Genomic DNA, 21,288 nt, shown 5'->3' on the forward strand with positions numbered 1-21,288 from the left:
GTTTCTCAAGGTTGCTGGCTGCAGGACACACCAGGATTTCGCTGGAGCAGGTTCGAGGTGGGGACAGGCCGGTAGGGCTGGGGCCAAGTCAGTGGGCATCCTCCTCTTGTTAGCTTTGGCACAGCTGTTCGGTCCTTCTTTTTCTTTTCTTCTTCTGGTTTCTTGTCTGCATTCTTGGTTCAGGGTTGCCCCCTAAATCCAGTATTTAGGAGGCGTTTTAGGGGTCTTGAGGTCAGTAGCCAATGGGCTTCTGACCTTAGGGTGACTACACCCTTAGTGTGCTCACCCCATGTGGGGGAGTGAGCACAATCCCTAATCCTGATTGGGGAGTGCCTGCCATCTGCAAGATGGTGGGCACTGAAGAGTGGGCTTCACCTCACCTCCTGCACACCTTCTGGGCTGGCTAATTTTTCCCACCTGTCTTCTCGCCGAAAAGGAGGGGAGACAGGAAGGGGGCCTGCTCCTGGTAGCAGGAGAGGCTGGGGCTCGCATTACAATGGCTGCCAGGCCTTTGAAGCTCCCTTGTTACAGATGGCTCTTCCTGGCCTGGGGGAGGTGTGAACACCTCCGCTCAGGAAAGGCTTTGTTTCTGGGCTCAGGGAGCTAAGACTCCCACCCTAGAGGTCCAGAAACATGTCTCGTGGTGGCAGGCTGGTGTGTACCAGTCACGGAACCCACCAGAGGATAGTCCTTTTTCAGGGGGTATCTCTAAGATGCCCTCTGAATGCATTTTTCATTAAATCCCACACTGGCATCAGTTTGGGTTTAATGTGCTGAGAGGCTTGATACCAAACTTCTCAGTTTTCAGTGTAACCATTATGGCGCTGTTGAGTTCGTAATGACAAACTCCCAGCACCATATGCTCTTAATGGCAGCACTGCACTTACAATGTCTAAGAATGGATTTAGACACTGTAGGGGTACAGGGCTCATGCACCTGTACCCTCACCACTGGTATAGGGCACCCAGCTAGAGGGGTGACTGATCTATGCCAGGGCATTGGGTTGTAGGCATGGCACACAGGGATGTGTGCCATGTCGACTCTTCACTTTGTTCTGCACCAAAACACGCAGCCTGCAAAGGCAGTGTGTGAGTTGAAAGGTACAGGACCTCTAAGGATGGCACAATAAGTGCCCCAGCCCTTAGAGGCCTTCCCTGGTCACAGTGCCCTGGGTACCTGTGGTACCATTTAACAGGGGCTGACCTGTGGCCTGAGAGTGCTAATTGGGTGTACAAGTTACAGTTTTCGGGAAAGAACACAGGCCCTGGTAACCTGATTGGCAGGGACCCAGGGCACGTCAAGTGAAAGTGCATAAGTAGTCTGGCAAAAAGTGGGGGGTTACTGCAACAGAAACCCAGCTTCCTACACTCAGCACCACAAGCAAAGTTACTGCGGTGCGTTTCATCTCCTGTAGCGATCAGAACTGCACCATATTTTCTAAGAAATGGCACCCTTCTGCTGTCTCGATATGTTGGCACACTTTGTGCTGCCTCGGGCAAACATGGACACCTTTACGCCATAGTTGAAGAGTGTACGTGTTATGGTCAGGAAGGCCGCTCTGCACAAAAACTATCCTTAGTGTCTTTTTCGTCTTTGGATATGTGCTGCAGAATGCAGCATTCACCCAAAGAGGAAAAACAAGAAGAAATAAAGATGTTTCTCCTTGTTACGCCAGCCTCAGGTAGGTGCACCACTTTGGCGCCAATCCATGTGTGCAACTGTTTGTAAATATGGGTTTACATCAAAATCCAGTACCTGACACAAATAACGCACAGCAGCGCAGTGTGCTGCATTACATTAATTTATCTTAGAAAATCATGCAAATCAACTTTTGCGTAGCTTTGTAAATACCAAAAAGGATTTGGATCAGGCCTGTGCCAAAAGGTAATGCAACCCAGATAAACAATCTTTGGAATTCTGTGCCTATGTAAATATGTGTTTGTGTCAAAATCCATGGGAGGATGCACTGGAATGACTATGCACCACCTATAGAACGTCTGCCTTATGCAAAGTAATACAAGGCAGTGCACTGTGCTGCATTGCATTACTTTTTCTTATAAATCCACGCAAATAAACATTTGTGTGACTTTGTAAATACCAAAAGGGATTCCGCAGTGGGGGTGCATCAAAACGTGATGGAAACTCGATGCAAAAGCTTAGGATACATGGGCCTAAATGTCTTTCAGTTCCTGGTTCAAAAAATGAAGAAGTTAACACTTTTATGTGCAATGAAGATGACAAGAAAAACCGAGACAGACATAGCAGGCCTCCAGACCCAACTACCGAGCCAAAAATGTACTTATTTGGGGTTGTCACACCCCGAATCCCTACCCCTTTAAGCTATACCCCAAATAGCCGAGAAGACCCTTCCTCCGCTGGCCCTGTGGCCGACAGCCCCCCATTTTTAAAGTAAACTGCCACAATGGCAGTGCATTTTTGAAAAAAGTGCTTGCCATGAAACAGTGAGAGCTCTTGAGTCAGAACAGTAATGCAGAGCCGGTATGCCATGATGACCCACTCTTCATTATTTTTGTTTCTCGGAAACAAACACCCATAATGGTCTCAGAGCAAAAAATTGCTTTGCAAAGACTACCCTAAATAGGGAAGGCCTGGTGATGCATTGAGCCGGCATCCATTTGATGGATGGGCCACCAGGCCTTGGGTTTCCAGGAGCAGAGGCAACTGATGCTTTGTTGTCTGAAACATCGAGGTTCCCCCTCCTCTAAATAACTGGTTTGGTTTTCTTGGGAGTTTAACTTCTAAATGCCCGACATCTATAATATTTTAACATCACTATGATATCTCATCGGAATCATGATACTTTGGTTCTGTGGGTAATAACCTACTGGAGGCCTCTTGTCCCAGAATGCTTCTGCCTGCATGATTTTTTCATATTCATGTTCTATGTGCCTGTAAGAATGTGCTTGATGCATTTTATAGCTTCTACTGCGAAGATAAAACTGGAGCGCAGACTTTCAGTGGCATATTTCAAGTTCCTGCCCTGCTTTTTCCTGCCGGCCACATTGATCCTTCTATGGGTAGGCCTGCCAGACACTTCTGTAATGGGAAGGTGTAGATTATGGTGCACAAAGCTGCTTTTCAGCGGCTGGCCTCCATTCCTATCAGTTTGTAGACTTTCTCCCTTACATATTTCGCAGTATAACATGTGCTCTGAAGTAGGCCTGCCTAGGGGTGGGCGGAATTTGCGAAAGTGACTTTCGCAAATTATCGCGAAAATGTTAAAAATCTCCGCAAACACGTGGAAATATCGCGAAGATGCGGAAGTTTTTTTCCTGCCCGTTCGCGGTATTTTCTGCGTGGTCGCGGCTCGCCAACTTACCCATGCGGTTGCTCGCGGGCGCGGCCATCTTGTTTAAACTCTTCTCGCGGTGTATGATCGCGAGAAGAAAGACGTGATCGCGCGACCAATGACATTACTGCGGGCGCGAACTGTCGCGAGACAGCGCAAATGGCTACCAACAATCCAACATCTCGTGGAGAACGCGACCGGATCGGGAAAACTTGTCGGCGAACGTGGGGATACAGGTAAGGCGATCGCGCGCGAGAATGTATTATTTTACAGCGAGAGCAAGAAACAAATTATCGCTAAGCTGCGGAATGCGGAAATTTTGACATTTTCGCGCTCTCCGCGGAACGCGAAAATGTCAAATTATCGCAATTTCCGAGAGTGGAACGGAAATTTAGCCCAGGCCTAGGCCTGCCCAGACTTAGCCACCACAGTATTCCTTAAAATCTCTGTCTCCAGTTCTACAATGGATCCAGTTCACCTGAAAGGGGTGGGATGGCTGAACATGTGCACGGTCCATTTCTTACTCATCTGGCCTCTTAGTGCGTCATCTCCGATCACATTGCATTGGGCTGGCTGCGCACCTCTAAAAAGAGAGGCCCCAAAGAGAGGGAAACTGAGCACCGACTGCAGCTTCTCCCTTTTGGATAACACATTAGAGAAACATGACCTGCAGCTCATTACTGTTGTGTTGTTCCAGCAGTGCATGTCCATTGTAACGTCGCGTTTGGTTTTGCAGGAGGCTTACCGGGAGGAGCAGCTCATCACCCGACTCATGAGGCAGTCCCAGCAGGAGCGCCGCGTGGCCGTGCAGCTCATGCATGTTCGCCACGAAAAGTATGTGTTGTGGCAGAACAGGATCTTCAGAGAGAAACAATATGAGGAAAGACGACTGAAAGATTTCCAGGATGCCCTCGATAGAGATGCGGTAATAACTCCTTATTATCTGTTTGTTTGACACAGTTAGGTTCATTGCTGCTTTCAACACATTGCCCATGTTCCAACCGAGTATTGTGAAGATGGGTATTCTTACCTGCAGTGGTCCCGCTCCCTGGAGTTGGCACTTATTAAAGTCTTATTATAAAGATGTTTGTAATGTTTGTAGAAAAAGTGCAAACCTAGATGAGGAGCAACAGAGTACTTGCCAGCTTGCAGGGTAACTGGCATGCCATTCAAGGTCAGTCACAAGAAATGAGAAATTAGTGGGTTCCTGTTGCCGAAAAAAAACTCAGTGACACGTTTTTTAAACAGTTTTTTGCAAACAATATAATATTCAGTGAGTCACAGTGGGCCCCAACTTGATCCCCTTACTGGTAAATGGCAACAAGCTTCCCAGGCAAGCTGCAAATGAATACTGTATCACATACAGTTTCTGTTATCGATCACAAGTCTAAGGGCCTGATTACCAGTTCCCCGTGGAGGCGGTTCAACCACCGTCACACTGCGAGTCCACCCGCAGTATTCAGACTTCGGCGGTCAGACCGCCAGCAAGGATCCCACGGGGCCGAAGGTATGCAACCAGCTGTAATATGCTGCCATCGTTCTTTTCATGGAAGTGATCCTGCTACGCAAAGGGTGGAGGAAATGCAACAAACAGGGCCCCTTGTCAGATTTTGGCCAGAGGTGCATGCGGGGGGAGGAAGCACATGTAGTGCCCCCTGTATTTGCACCCCCACTTCCTGCTCGGTGTGGCATTTATGCCACACCGTGCAGGGAGGTGCAGTCAGAGGCCTGACTGCAGTGGTCTGCATTACAGTCTATTCTATGAGCCTTGCAGACCACCGCAGCCAACCTGTCACAACACCGCCCGTCAGACCAGGATTTAACTCCTGTTCTGGCGGGTGGCCGCACCACAGGTTTGGCAGTCCTTCACTGGACAGTGAAGGACAGCTGCCACTGTAGGACCGCCAAACTCGAAATCAGGCCCTACATTCTCAACAAGATTAGGAGCAGGTGCATAGTTAACCAACTTAGTACATGACCTATAAAAAGATTTAGCTGAGCTGCTGGTTTGCAAAATCTGCATCTCAACTGCTAAGGGACGGGTTGCTGCACTGTGGAGCCGGGCATATGTGGTGAGCAGAGTGAGCATGAGCAAGAAAACAAGGCAGTTACATGCTACTAAAGATAAGCATCTGAATGTTACATTTCACACTATTGTATATGGAGGTAGTGTTTTTTTTTTTTTAAAGTGGTGTCCAGTTTGTTTCAGAGTTACGGGATGGTAGGAACAATTCTGAATTTGACACGTATGTCTGGGTGAGTAGATGTGAAGGCCTTATGTTTAGCTTTTTACTTTTTTGTCATCTTCATCCTCCACTCTGGCATTGCTTTGGCTATTGCTGTGGGATTGTTTGCTTGTGGTGGTTAGTTTCATGGCACCTATGAGGTGTTGCTTCTAATGGACTTGCAAGTCATTAAACTGGTCTTAATGATTATGATGGTGACATGGAGCAGGAGATACTGTAATTTCATCAGAATCACCGAAGGCATAAGACATCTTCTTTTCTCTTGAGTCCTGGATTCATTCAGACTTCTAAATGGGCTTTGTTTCAGATGCCAGTTGATTGTAGTTTTGTACCCATTTGAAATTATGGTATCTTCAGAGTTACTTGTTCAAAAATCCCTGGGAAAAATGAGGAATTTGTGGAGGTAGTTGAACCAGTAAATATTGATCACATCGACCATTCCTCATTCCTCAGAGGATTCTTGGGGTTCTGGTGGAATCCCTTTTAATTCTGCATACGTATAGTTTGAGGGACACCTGGCAGAATTGTCACTTCTACATCTGGTACCTAGTAATGAGACCCGGTAAAATCAATGTCCTTGAACTAACCACTTCTGTAGTTGATCAGTAGCTACGGGTGTAGAATGATACATCCTTATCTAACTCACCAAGCTTATTGAATTACCTTACACTATCAGATAGCAACAGCTCTATTGAAATTCCAGTCTTTTTTTAAACTGAAAGCATTTTCTTGGCTCCTCTACTCCTTTTATCGATGCACAAGAACAGAGACAGACTGAAGTGCCTCTAGGCTCTCAGAGTTTTGCCTGACTTTCCTGGAATGTCATATACCTGAGTAGGGTATTAGTGGATTAAGGTTATCTGCAAGTATTGGACCTGCCTATTAGAGAATATGTGGCTGGTAGGGTGTAAGGGAATTTGGAGTAAGGCAATACTTGATAGTAGCGCTGGACAACTCAGCTGGGAAATGGGAATGTTTTGTAAAAGCTCTGCTTTGTTAACGTTCACTTTGGCCCCTTCTGACCACTGTCAGCACTTTATCATGAAAGTGACATAAAATGGTAGTAAGGATAAACAATGTATGTATTGAATGTCAACTGTAGACCCCAAATGCCCAGACAATGTCAGATTTCACCACAGAACTGATGAGGATGCATAAATTATACGGCACAGCTGTTGAAATATCAACAGGAAATCTAAGTGTATCTCTGGAACCCAGAAATTTGTACAATGAATAAATATTTACAAGGCAGGTCCTTGTGGCTACCAGTTTACCTGATTCTTTTTAAAATATGAATGCACATGGCATGTAGCGGATTGCCATATGACTACATTCACTGACTAAACCTAAATGGTTAACCATGTGACTTTTTGCATTTAGGCCCAGCTCTAGATCTGTTCCAGAATAATAATTAAATTTGGTAAATGACTTTGAAATTAAAACAAGGACTTGGAGAAAACCATTACCTAAAGATTAGATATGTAGATTTTAACATCGGGTAGTCTGTTGAGTCAGTGACAAAACCCAGTTCATTAATAAGCCGCAAAGGGGATATCTGAAGGGGTCAAAAGGTAGAGAAGTGGGAGAGATAATTTGGAAATCTGATAAATTCGCTGTTGAGGGCACATAATAAATAATTCTTAAATGTAATAAAAATATGGGGACTGGTTTGATAAAGTGTGTCTTTTTTCAACAGAGGCAAAACACAGAGAAGTGACCATTTAACCACCGTTTAGGGAGTTCTAGAAGTATGCCTAACAATGAGTTAAATGCAAGAGAATCCCACCCCCTCTCAGGGTTTGGCACTTGACGCTCACAGCAAAAATGTTTAGTCACTTAAACATTTCAAAGCAAGAGGTAAATGTGAAAAAACAAACATTACTCTCAAAGGAACTTTTTTCTCCCCAGAAGATTGAATCTATGGGAATTTGAGGGCCCATCTGCTCTCACTTATTAACTGCAAACAATATTTAAAGTTAGTTTTATGTGAGAAATTGAAAAAGGTAGCTGGCCCAGATAGGACCCCAGTTCCTCAGTTAGGAATCAGTGCAGGATAGTAAGCAAGATTAGTACCTCCCAAATTATACAACATTAACGGTAGGGAAGATGCCTGTGCATTGTAACATACATTAACTGCTCTCCTTTAAAAAAATTAGCATCTTACAGTCAGGGTCCAATTATAAATTGTAAATTAATCAAGCTAGACAGAGGATTGAAAACAGGAGGCGGCATTGCTATAGATTTTAAAAACTCTGTCAATGTGACATGGATTACAACCAATAATACTGACTCAATGGAATTAGGTATTTTTAAAATAAATCTATCCGCCACAGACAGTTGGAAAGGAGCCTTGATTTACCATCCTCCTGGATCTAAGGCAGGCTTCAGCCAACGGCTGGTAGAAGAAATAGCCACCCATGTTTTAGCTACCAAAACATTCCTTGTCATAGGTGATTTTAATTACCCTGGGGAAGATTACACTAACACAGAAGTGGCGATGCTAATAGCAGCCATGTCCTCCCAGGATCAGTATGCTTCCTACAATGGTGGGAAAAGCACACAGTGTTTTTAAATACCCCTGTATTTGAAAACACTGTGTGTTTTTCCCACCATTGTAGGGAGCATACTCAACCTGGGAGGACATGGCTTTTGAAACTATCTGAGTGTGGATCTTTGTGGTTTAATGACTACAGATTGAAGGAGGACGTATCCACCTCCACTGCTTGTAACAAGTGGTACCTCTTTGCTCCCCCCTTTGTTTTTTCTGAAGCTAATAGCAGACCTGGAAACGCTCGGTCTTTCTCAACGAATCGGAGGCCCTACTCATATATTGGGTCACTCGCTTGACCTACTATTCACCAATTCTGAATATATTGAATGAGAGATACCAATGCCTCTTACAGGACAGATCACCTTTTAATTCCCTTCTATGCTTAGTCATCTCAACTACTTAACATGAAGAGAAATAGTATAGGCCATGTCACCAACTTACTCGCAAAGCTTTTAGTGAATCATTTCACTTTAGCCTGCTTGGAAGCAATTTTGAGGGCAATGATATTCTGGATATGTTTAACACTGCTTTAAAAGAAGCTCTGGGTTCAACAGTTCCCAACATAAACTACAGCTCAACCAAACGGCGTCCCTCTGCTCCTTGGTTTACCACTAAGTTAAAACTGGAAAAATCAGTGTTTAAGGTCGTAAGGAGACGATGGCGTAGAACCAAAAAAGCCTCATGATAAAAACTTTTATAAACAAGCATTATCTCAATATCACTATAATATCAAAATCTCGAGACGTCAGTTTATCAGCAATCAAATTGAACAGGCAGGCAAGTGTCCTAAAGTACTTTTTAATATTGAGTTTTGAAGCTGATCTGAGAACAGACAGATAGATTTGAACCCTTTACCTTAGAGGAAATTCGTAGATCTCTGGCTGCTGCTAAAACAGGCTCTCCTCTGGACATCTTGTCCCGGCTATTTTAGAGATACTTAATGTTTTGGTGGAAACAGGTACTATCCCTTCTGAATAGAAAGCTGCCTGTGTTACCTATCTTAAAAAAACCAACCCTGGACCAAAAGTCTTTGGTTAACTATCACCCCATATCTCGGCTAGCTCATTTGGGTAAACTACTCGAAGGCTTAATTATTAAACAACTATCAGCCTTCCTAGAATCAAATAAAATCCTTAATTCTTCGCAATCTGGTTTTTCGACCAGGCCACAGCACAGAAACTGCACTCCCATTAATGACTGACTCTATGTGACTTCCACGTGATGCAGGAAGTCCAGTCATACTCGTGCTAGTAGATCTCCCAGCGGCCTTTGACACAGTCTCCTATGTCAGGATGCTGGCGAGGCTGAGAGAGATTGGAATACATAGACCATGCTTAAATGGCTCCACCATTTTCTGAAAGACAGACATCAAAATGTCATCCTTGACCCCTACTCCTCTCGTGAAATGCAGCTAGACAGGGGTGTCCCAAAGGGCTCTTGTATGAGCCCTACTTTGTTTAATATCTATAATGCACTCCTTGCTAAGATCATAGAGCCATATGGCTTTGAAATAATCTCCTGTGCAGATGATACCCAGCTGATGTTTACATATGAGTCAGACCTGGCTGCTCCTAAAAAGCGCTTTGCCTTGAGTATGTTTGCCATCTCTGATTAGATTAATGAGAATTATCTCCAACTAAATGTAGACAAGACGGAGATTATGTTGCTTGGTAAGGCCTCTTCTGTCTGGTCAGATGAGTGGTGGTTTGCCAACTGGGGTCTACCCATATGCCCAAACAATCTGTTAAGAATCTTGGCATGAAAATCGACTAAGCTCTCATGATGAAAGAGTACATTCTGGCCACCACCGGATTCTGTTATCATAATATGCATCTTCTGCGCAGAATATTTCCTTACCTTCCTACATCTGCCAGAAGAACGCTAGTACAAACCCTAGTAATAGGCCGGTTAGACTATGGCGATGCTCTTTTGGTGGCAGCAAATGAGACGCTGATAACCAAATTACAGGTAGTCCAAAACACTGTAGCCAGGCTTGTTCTCAATCTTCCTCCTGACACCTCTTCGGCCCGTTGCTAAAAGAGCTGCACAGGCTGATGGTGAAAAAAAGGTGCATTTTTAAGATCTGCTCTCTCACTTACAATGCTCTAAGAGGCAAAGGACTCGGATATCTTCAACTCAAAATTACACCGTACACACCCAGTAGAAGCTTAATATTGTGTGATAAAGCCTTATTGTGTGCCCCCGCATTCATTTAACGAGATGAGGGGGAAGAGCTTTCTCTTACCTTGCCCCTGTTATTGGAACAAGCTTCCACTACGCATGTGCACTTGTGCAAATGATGGCAAATTTCGGAAATTGCTGAAAGCCCATGGGTGAGTCGTGCATTATATTCAATTTAAATAACATAACATTACAAAAATATAGAAATGTTCCTTTCTTGGTGTCCTTGACGTCCCTAAGAATATGCCCATCAATCTGATCAAGGACCGGTATCCTGGCAATGCTAAAATTCCACGGGAGGAAGAAATGGCAGAAATACTGCATAACAATAGGTATAACATCTGTTTTGTATAATGCAATTGATGTAAAACCCCATAAGATTTGTTTAAAAAAGAAAAAATAAATGGCAGAAATGTGCATTTACAGATGTAACTGTTTTGATTACTCTTGAAAAAAATGCACGTAGAGAAATTTCCTTGCTACAGTCCATAAAACCTGAAGGTGTTTGGCCCTCTTCGCACAAATTTGCCCATTTACTTCACATTTCATAACACTGGAGTTAAGTGACACATTGTGTTTAAATGACTTATTCCACAGAAAAATATGCATTTGTATTCACTACATTCCCAATAGATTCTTCTCAGTGAACCTTCATATCCCACCACTATCCCTAGACCTATGTATGAGGAAATCTGCCATGCTTGCAAAAATGCATAGCCACACATAAAATACAACTTTATTAACACCACAGAGTAGGGACCATACATACTGGACCCTCTGGTCTATCAGCACTGTCTGAACCTAGGTGTCACCCATCTCTGTAGAACAGTTGACAGGAACAGGGTCACTCCTTCCCCTCAGCTTCGCTGCCGCTGTTCCAAGTGCACTAATGGTAGCTATACTACCGGGCAGTGCTTACTTTGAGCCAGTGGTTTCCGGTGCTTGGCGCCAGCACTTAATTCTCAACACCGGCACTAATGACAGTCCGCCACATGGTGGCGCTGTCTGTCTAATTTGCAGTTGAGAAAAGCAACAGTGTTTATTAATTCATATATATTTAAAATGACAATTCAGATTATTCCACACCATTCTCATAGTTTTGGGTGGACTGGATTAGTCTTAATTGTAACACATCTTTTTTTACAAATTAAGCACTGCTCCTTTAAGTAAAAAAATTAGAAGGGTTGACCAAATCAGGGCTCCATTTTTACTATACGCACCTACATCAAAATATAGCTGTTCAGATCAATCACCACATGCTGATTGATAGTCAGTCTGGGTTGAAGCCCATGGGTAAGACATTATGGAGAGAACCCCTGAGGCTGCCCGAATGTTTCCCCGTGGCTGCACTTAAAATAAAATTGGGTATAACACAGTTGGAGCAGTGCTTAATTTGAGCCTGTGGGGGCCACCAGCACTTGTTTTTTTGCATCATACATTTACTGAAAGCAAAAGAGGGAAAACGCACAAAGCAGAAAGATGGAGGAAGATAGATAAACCAACACAAACAGAGAAAGCAGGAGCCAGCAAGAGAGAGATAAAGGGGCAGGGAATGTTGGGTAGTATATCACAGAGGCATGAGGTGGACTGAAGATTAAGCAACCTTGGTGTTTGGTGTGCTGTCATTTAATAGCGCCAAATGCGGGCTTCTGAGCAGATCTTTGTGGACTGGTTCTCATTCTTTTATAAATAGAGCACTGAGTTGGAAGCCTTCTAAAGTTAATGTTTGTTAACTTATTGATTCAAGCTTAACAGTAATATTTTAAAGAATTATGAATGAATTACTGATGCTAAATTATCACTCAAGCCTGAATTGGAAGACATGCCTCTAAAATAAGTAGGCTAGATGGATTAAAGGAACATTGGCAAGCAATTCTAGGCCTCATTTACCAAGATCCGTCTATGAGAAGGTGTCACTTACTCAATTAACTTATTTCTTAATTTCAATGAGTAGAGCATGCCTTTTCATGGAAATACACTTCGGGCCTGATTGTGAGTTTGGCGGTTCGGGACAGCCAAACTCACGATGGCGCAGCGGTGGTAGTCCGGACATCGCTGCACCAGCAGTCCCACTGCTGTATTAAAACTTTTGGAGTTGGACCGCCATTGGTTTGACGCAACTGTCGGGGAACCACATTCCCTGGCTGGGGCACGGAGGTCAGGGGCTCACAATATGCCAGCGGTGCCACTGCGGCACTGCCATGCATATTACGAGTTTGCTGACCGCCAGCGGTCTCATGGAGGTTCCTACTTCATGAAACTGCTGGTGGTCAGGTAACAAAAGGGGCGGTACAGGGCCCTCCTTTCCCCATTCATGTTAGTGCATGCAGGGGGGGGCACATGGTGTACCCCACTGTGTGCATGCACCCAGAGTTCCAGCACTACATAAACTGCAGAGTCCGTGCCATGCAGGAACTACCTTAGACGCTCCCATTGCAGTGCCCATTTTTAGAGCCACCTCCCCGAGACCGCCAAAGAAATGCCCACCAGGCACAGGAAAACTCATAATCTAGCGGGCGGTACTCTTACAGCTTTGGTGGTGTGGGAGCAAGGCGGGGGTGTGGCTGCCCTGCTCCCACACCGCCAAAGTCATAATTGAGCCCTAAGTGAATTGTACCCTTCAACCGTAGTTATTTGGATTGCTTAATTAAATTAGGTGTATTTTTGGTAAGTTATCAAATGAATTTATTATCCAAAAAACTGTGCAATTTATGAACATTTAAATGAGGTGAACATTGGAGAACTGTCTGAAGTCCTTTATCAGCCCTAATTTGAATCTGAAAGTAAGGCTAGGTGTAATTATTCTGCGGGAAGAAGACTGGAAGAAGAAATTCCTTTCAAATCAAGAATGTGTAAATGTGCAATCATTCTGCTATATATAATGAAGCCTATGGTATTCGGTTTTCATAAATATGCTTTTAGATTTATATTGTTTGCTAATAATGACTCACTAATTAACTGTTTGTGCATTTTATTATTTAATGCCTCAAAGAAATTGATATTGTGCTTATTAGCTTGTTTTATTGTGTTGTGCAAATTAAGGGCAGTGAACGTTCAAGCACGTTTGCACGCATTTATGTGTGTGATTTATAGAACAACAACCTAGCTACAAAGCTGCATGCTTTGTGAAGGTAGTCCAAGGGGAGTAGGTTTGGTGAGCAAGGGTACATCATTAAGGGCACAGGTTTACAGTGGAGGGTTAAGGAGGCATGTTGCCTAGGTGTGGCTTACAAGGAGTTTCAGGTCGGCAGTGGAGTCTTAGAGCTGTAGGTGGGAGAGGAGGTAATCCCTTATCTTTTTGGATACCCTGCGACGAGCTGTTGCTTGAGGAGATAGATGTTCAGCTCCATGTGGAAGAGGAGAATGGATGAAACTTAGACGTTTCAAATTGGGATAACATTCTAGACATGTGGGGCACATGAGGAGAAAACCTGGTGTCTTGTCTAATTCCCACTCCATTTCCTGATTGCTAATCTGCTACTGTGTTTTGTGTGCTTAATGAGACCTCTTAATCTTGGTTGCCAATTACCGTTAAAGAGCTGTAACCTGTATTTTTTAAAGAGATTAGCTTATTTAAATAATATCATCCTCTCTCATAACGTGTCAAACTTGGAAGCAGTGCCTTTTAAGTGCTGTCAGGATACCCAGTCGGTACTCCATGCCTTTCTACATTTAGGGCCAGATGTATCAAGATTACATTTTGCGAGTCTATAATAGCGAATTTTACCGATTCACTATTATGGACTCGCAAAATACAATGTATGTAGGTTTCTGCAAATATTTTGCGATTCCTACATATTCCTTAATAGCGAGTCGCAAATTGCGATTCGCTATAAAGGAATGCCTCACATTCAATCCTTAGTGCCTAGAAGCCCATAGGAACGAATGGGAATTGCATGCGCATTTTGCGAGTTCCTAATAGGTACTCAAAATTGCGCTTGCAATTTCAGGGGTGCCAAAAGGACACACAGTTGCACCCCTGAAATATTCATGTGTGCACATGTGGCACACATATATGCCCTAAGGGCATGTATGTGCGCCACATGGTACTTAGAAAAATGCAAAATTGTGCATTTTTCTAAGGATTTGCAATTTACCGCTAACTTGAAGTTGGTGGTAAATTGCGATTCCTTAAAACAGGGTCGCAATTTAAAAAGCGCTTCTTGCATTGCATTTAGAGAATCGCAAATCGCGATTCTCTAAATGCATTCGCAAAATAGGTAATCGCAAAAATTGCGATACCCTATTTTGCAATTGCCTTTTGGGATGATACATCCCAAAAGGCTTTTTCCCCGTTTGCAAACGGGCCGACGGGAAAACAATTGATACATCTGGCCCTTAGTTTCTTGCTTGTTTTTTTTAAACCCATGATTATATAGCAAAAGTACAATACGTGTTCAAGGTGCCATAACATATTTCCGTAAATATTTCAATAACCATGTTTTATTATATTTTATTTAGGCTCTATTGCAGCAAGCAAAACTTGACAATGAAGAACAAGCGCGGAGAGATTTAGAGCTCCATGATAAATTAGCTGCGGAGCGAGTGGAGGCTCGATATAGAAAGCACCATTCCATATGTAAGGAAATCTTGGATCAAATAATTGACATGGTAACTAAAGTCGGGGAATATCGAGCACTATCAAAGAAGTGAGTAGAGTTTTGTATATCTTAGTGACTAGGATTTTAAACAATAAAAAAGGAAGAGAGGAGGAGGAGGAAATAAAAATATAAGATGTGTTGATGTAGGTTTAAAGGTTGCAGTTTATTTGTTGTTTCCATTAACTTTAAGTTTAGTATGTGGTAAGTCAATTGATGGTCTTTTGTCATTTCCCAGAAATAAATTGTCCTTTCTTCTAGAATAACAACTGTGAGTGATTTCCACCAAATGGCGGCCAATTTCATCTTTGCATTAGACATTTCTAATAGTGTTGGGCAATAATTGTGGACTTTTGGGATCTCAGATTTATTTACAAAATACTAAAAGTTATGAAGAGTACTCAGGAGTACTTTTAAGAATACTTAGAGAGGTAGATGATGTCACCTATTAACAACAATAACAGTAGTGAAGTGTTATACTAAACATGACTGAACAAAAGAACTGGAAAAATATAAAATAAATAGTTTGTGTATTACTCTTTGAGGAGGTACTTTACCATTCTATCTTAGCTGTTATATGAATAACCTATGCATATTCAACTTGCCATTTCAGTTTATGGCATTCTCCCTTAAAGACTCATTTATTTATGGCATACAGAAAACGGATTTGTCATGGCGTTATAAGGTTCCAGATATTAAGGGGGTCAACCGCAGTCTGCTCCGTTTTTTAAGTTAATGGTGACCTTCCTAGGTTTAAGAAGCCTCTGGAGCTACTTGCAAATACGTATGACCTCCATAAAGGTATGATTGGCATTTATAATCGCCAACATTTCATGTCTGAAATTCTTTCAAATTTTCACCCTAACAGATCTATCAATTTGCCAGTATTCTCTGTCACATTATAAGAAGTCCTCGAATACCATTAATGATGGGGGAGTTACGCATTATTAATTTGGTGTGATTTAGAACCTGAAGGCCTTAAGCCAAATCTTTCATTTGTTTTTCTTGATTCATGCAAATTCTAACCTAGCCAGGGCTGCTTTGCACATTACCATATTTGAACACCTTGCAATGAACTGAAAATCGTAATGATGATTCATTTTGAGAAGGTGTTCTGATTACATTCTACAATGTATTTGTATTGCTACTGCCTTGTCCCTGGATATGTACAACCATTTCACCTCATCTCCCCGCTGTTACGAACGCACAAAGTTTCTTTTGAACAGATGTTTCCACGTGCCTTTGTGCTAGGAAACATGCTCATGTCAAACAATGACATCCTGGCTGTGTATATTTATTGTGGAAAGAAGCGTTGGATTAGTCATGACTAGTGCAAGAGCTAGTCTCCTAATAAAAACCATTTTTGTATAGTTCCGAGTCTCTTCATTTTACATGTCACCTCGTGTTTATTTTTTGGTGCGTGGCTTGCAAAAATGTGGGTTTCTTACAAAGTGGGATTTGTTGCAGATTCTCATGTGGGTGATTGTTTTTGATGGTTGACTTGTAAAATGTTTTTCACTCCACATTGCTTTCCAAAGGAATGTGGATGAAAGTCTTTGGATGGGAAACAAGTGCTTGTTTTTGAATAGTTTTTTTAGTGATTTTTAGTGCGCATAGTCATATAAATATGTTGGTCTTTGCAAGGTTTAGCCTCTTTTTTGAACTGATGAAGACTGGGTAATCTGCAACATTTGTTTACTGTGCACAATATAATGTTTCTTTTTGGGTCACGCCTACCAGATAGTGCAAACTGTCTGTTTGAAAAAATACCTATTGTCACTTTAAAGTGGGCTTCGACTCATAGCCCTCCCATTACATACCATTTTTAGGTTGAGCCTAGGCAGCGCGCATGCGCTGTCTGCAAGGCCTGCTGTATGCACTGCATGGAGTGAAATCCCGCCTGCTACTTGCCATTGGATCACTCCTAGTCATAAAACCTATATAATTCCACTCCACACCACATACATCCAGTACATTCCAAACCAAAACACATGGGTAAAAGACACTACCACTTACAATGCCAGTAGCTCTAATTCTCCCACATGCGAGAACCATTGCATTGCAAGTGCTTGTTTTTTTAAGTTGTTAGTATTTTTTTAATATTAAAAAACATACCAGTCTCACTAGGTCTATGCATTCTTGCATGTGCTTAGCCCAAGTATGTAAATGAGAAAAGCAGTGTTTTTAACATCTCCTGAGCATGGTAATAAGTAACCAAAAACAAACACACACCACCACTGCTACCGCCACCAACACCACCAACACCCCCCCACCCCTCCCCTGTGGACACACACACACACACCTAGTGACAGTTGACAAACACATCCAAAAGACAGTGGAGAGACACACATACACACGCGCACACACACACGCACACACACGCACACATACACACACGGTACTGGATCTGATGCTGGACCTCCTATCCCTCCTGAGGGCAGCAAATACCTAGGAGTCAAAACCTTAGAACACACACTGCCACAGGGGAAGGGGAGTTGGGATAAAATAAGAAAAGAGAGACTTGCCATTTTGGATCTGCTCTGCGACTGTGCGACACTGTGTAATGGGATCTGTCACTTTTGAGACCTTCTACTTTTGCGAGGTAGATGTGCCCGGGATCAGAACCTCTGTTTTGCAATGACGTAATGCACTGGAAATAGCAAGAGGATGCAGTTACTATCCTTACTCTAACAGGTCTCTAAATACTGTGACCATACAATTACTTCAGTAACATGCACTTACAGGTTTCATCAGAAGCAAGACATGAGAGCAGAATAATCAAAATCAAAGATTGGAGTTTGAGACACTCTCAAGGATTAAACCCGGAACACAGATTTTGGTACAAGGTTCATACATATGTCAAAGAATGTGAAGCACTTTCTCGAGAGCACTACTGTTCATCAGAGAAACACAGAGCTCAAGTCTTTAATCTTTGCGTAATACAGCTATAGTGCCAATGTTGTTGTAGGAAGGGTCCGGCGTATAAACACAGAAGAAGCACTGGAATTAATCACAGAGCAGCAATGTAGAAAAAGTCTATAGTCTTTGAAGATGGGGATTCTTGGTCCTGTTACTACTATAGGAGAATTAGTGTGCACTAACCTGATATTAAGTACTTAAGCTAGTTCTTCCTCTTGACTGAAGTTCGAAGACTATCTCGAAGCTTTAACTCAGGGAGTCGCAAGGGGTCCAGTATAGCTGTGCAGGGGGGAGCAAAGAGCTTGTGCCATGGGAACCACTGGTTCGGATGGACTTGAAGGAGACTGGAGTGCTTCTTGGTTCCGTCAGGTTTCTTCAGGTGAGTGGGAAGGGTGAAGCTTGTTTTGCAGGGAGCGAGGCCAAGCCACAATTGAGTTGGATGGTGTTTGTATACCCTGTTGAAGGCTCAATGGATGTAGCTAGATCACATGTGGCACATGGGGAACATGACCGTCTAGAAGGATCTTGAACCTTGAGGAAAACATGTGTTAGTACACTCTCTTTGAACTTACTAAATTGTCAGGCGCAAGTTGTGGATTGGACCCAAATAACAAATCTATTGTTTTTCGTTCGAACTGGAAATGGAAAACAACACCAAGACCCCAGTAACAGCGAGAGAAAAGCTTGCCATTGACTCATGGGATTCTGGGGGAGGCGTGCAGGGATTCAATAGAAAACCACACTGAGGCACTAGTAACAGCAAGAGCAGTTAATCAATTGGTTCACAGGATTTTGGGAATGCTTGCAGGGATTCTAGCGCAATGTAATTACGAGTGCTGGGAAAGCATCGGTCATGAGGGTGGTGGGGAAACATCAGTAATGAGGGTGCTGGGGTAACATCATTTATGATATAGCATGCCATAAAGCACAATAAGGGTGAAGCAACATGCACCCTGCATGCTAGGGCCATTACACAGAAGGCACATGAGGGGGTCGTGACAGTGGGGATACACAACTAGGAAAAATAGAGTCCCTATCGTTTTCTTACACACAGGAGGAAACCATACTCTCCAAGAATCAACTCTCTATTTGATTGGGGCACCACCCTATAGTCCTAATTAATAGGGAACAAGCAAGCACAGGACTACATACATATAAAAGGTATCACAATATAATTTATTAAAAGATAAACAAATTCACTCTAAGCCACTGTGTGTTTAGGAAAATGCCTTTCTCTCCCTCCTATTACAGGTTACAATCTGAGTGTCATTGACTTCTAATCATTCTCATGAAAAAAAGAACTATACTATATATAATATAGTCAATGCAAATATTAAAAACAATAAAATCAGTGCAATAATAAGTCAGTGCAGATATTAAAAACAATACAGTCATGAAAATATTATTATTCTTGTCAGTAGGGTTGTTAAAAAAACAGTTGACGCAGCGTTTCGGTGACTCCTTTACATTTAACACCTTCTTCAGGACTAACAACGTTAAACCTAAATCTTTCTATCTATAATGGTTCTTTCTTGTTTGGGTCAGCGTATGTGTGCTGCTTCTAATAATCCCAGACACCATCTATATCTTGGTCTTATGCCCCGTGATGTGTACTTAAATTCGTTAGAGCCACCGTTTTGATTTCTTCTAAACAGGTGGATTTGAGTTTTATTGATATGTTCTCTTCTCGTGAGGAGACATCAAGCATCTATATATCTCTCTGTTTTTGCTCCATAACTTCGTGGACTCAGATTTGATGGCCCAAACTTGGTTCTTCCCCCAAAATTCCCACTTGGGTTTGTGTATAAATGCGCTTTATCAATTGGCGCTTTAATGCTTGAGTTGACGAAGATTCCGTTCGGATACAGTCCGATAGAACTCCTACGGCCTCCCTGCTCCAATGAATTTCCGGGAATATTCAAAAAAATACAAAAAAGTGGGGATACACACACACACCAAAAGACAGTGGGCACACACACCAAAAGACAGTTGACACACTCACCAACAAATCGTGGACCCACACACACCCTTTGATTTGAGTTTAGGAATAACAACAACACTTAAGAGTTATAATTTGGGAATGTAGAGGCCAATGAATGACTGGTGAAGGTGCATCATGAAGGATCTCCCTCTTATCCAAATAATTCATATGATCAGAATGTCTGAGTCAGTTTTTTGCAAGGGAGGGCAAAGCATATGCTTATAGTCCTGGTAATGCATCTGATCCATAAATTGGAGATATGAAATTGTGTAGCAACAGGTATGTGGCAGCTCCTCACTACCCACCAGAATATTGTATGGAGAACCATGTAAATATGATGTAGAATCATTTTAAGACTGTGCTGTAATGGCCCTAATGGCCAGCAGCTACAGTGACCCATTGAAGACAAGGGATGCTTTTCTTGCAGTTGATTGTAATAACTCAACTGTGGGGGTCCTACAGGTCAAGGTAGTATTTAGGATGCCAGCAGAAGATCCCCAAGTGTCTCTTTAGTGTGGTGACACGATACTTGTCAGATTATCCATGCGTACTCAGGACAGTGGAACATTATATTGATACCTAAAATCCTAAAGTATTTTTTGTGAATATTAATAGCCCCATTGAATAGCTTTGGAAAAAATCAAGCACTAGATCAAGCAGATCAAATTCAGTAATCCATGGACCAGTCTGATTGATGTTGTAGAGCAATCTGAGGGATCAACACACATTTGCACAGATTATTACAAGTTTATGAAGAACCAAGGTTTATTCTAAGACTATACCAAAAATGGATGAAGTGGAGTCAACCAAAATCAGTCCTTAAGCATGAAACCCCCTTTGATCACATTTCAGTACATTACCTCACATACAGTCTGAGTTGCATAGCAATCCCACTAATCAATGTTTTGAGGGGAGTCATCAGGGCAACCCATTGTAAACAAGAGCCTACATTAACCATGCGTTTGTATGGAAATGTAACCTAATAACCTGAGCCGCCCACCCCATTGCTGATAATCATCATTGTTATAGATTGCATTTCTAGTTGACAGAGGTATGCACCCTGTCCAAACAGAATCCACAGTCTTAGGCAGGGTAAGTCAGACACACACCATAAATTGACATGTGCTCATCCTCTGGTAGCTGGCACAGAGCAGTCGGGTTTAACTTAGGAGGCAATGTGTAAAATATGTGTGCAACATGTCAAATAGTAAAACAGTGAAAACCCCACACAAAAAGATACCACTCCTAGTTAGAAAAACATTTTAATTTAATGAACAAAACAAGACCAAAACAACAAAATTCCAAATGGTACAACCGGAATTATGAATTTTTAAAGATGAAATTGAAATGTAGTGTTTAAAAGAATAAAGGGCCAACTGGGGACATCTGATCATGCTAGACCAGGTCAAATTCAAAAGTTTAAGCTGACCGCAGTGGAGCTTGGGTCGGAGACAGGGACTAACCTTGTCCACTGCAAAGTACCTTGTTGCATCGTCGATGAA

General features: G+C 42.5%; 1 protein-coding gene across 1 annotated transcript in view; it reads left to right on the forward strand.

Annotated features, from left to right (window-relative positions):
* The window catches only part of SPEF2 (sperm flagellar and cilia associated 2), a 1,083,747-nt gene that overhangs the window by 163,897 nt on the left and 898,562 nt on the right, over positions 1-21,288 (forward strand). The window contains exons 8-9 of the mRNA XM_085631001.1: positions 4,047-4,235; positions 14,750-14,937. Coding sequence (XP_085487127.1) covers positions 4,047-4,235; positions 14,750-14,937 — 377 coding nt within the window. The remainder of the gene's footprint in view (positions 1-4,046; positions 4,236-14,749; positions 14,938-21,288) is intronic.

Source organism: Triturus cristatus, chromosome 2_1 (genome assembly GCF_964204655.1).
Source record: "Triturus cristatus chromosome 2_1, aTriCri1.1, whole genome shotgun sequence".
NCBI lineage: Eukaryota > Metazoa > Chordata > Amphibia > Caudata > Salamandridae > Triturus > Triturus cristatus.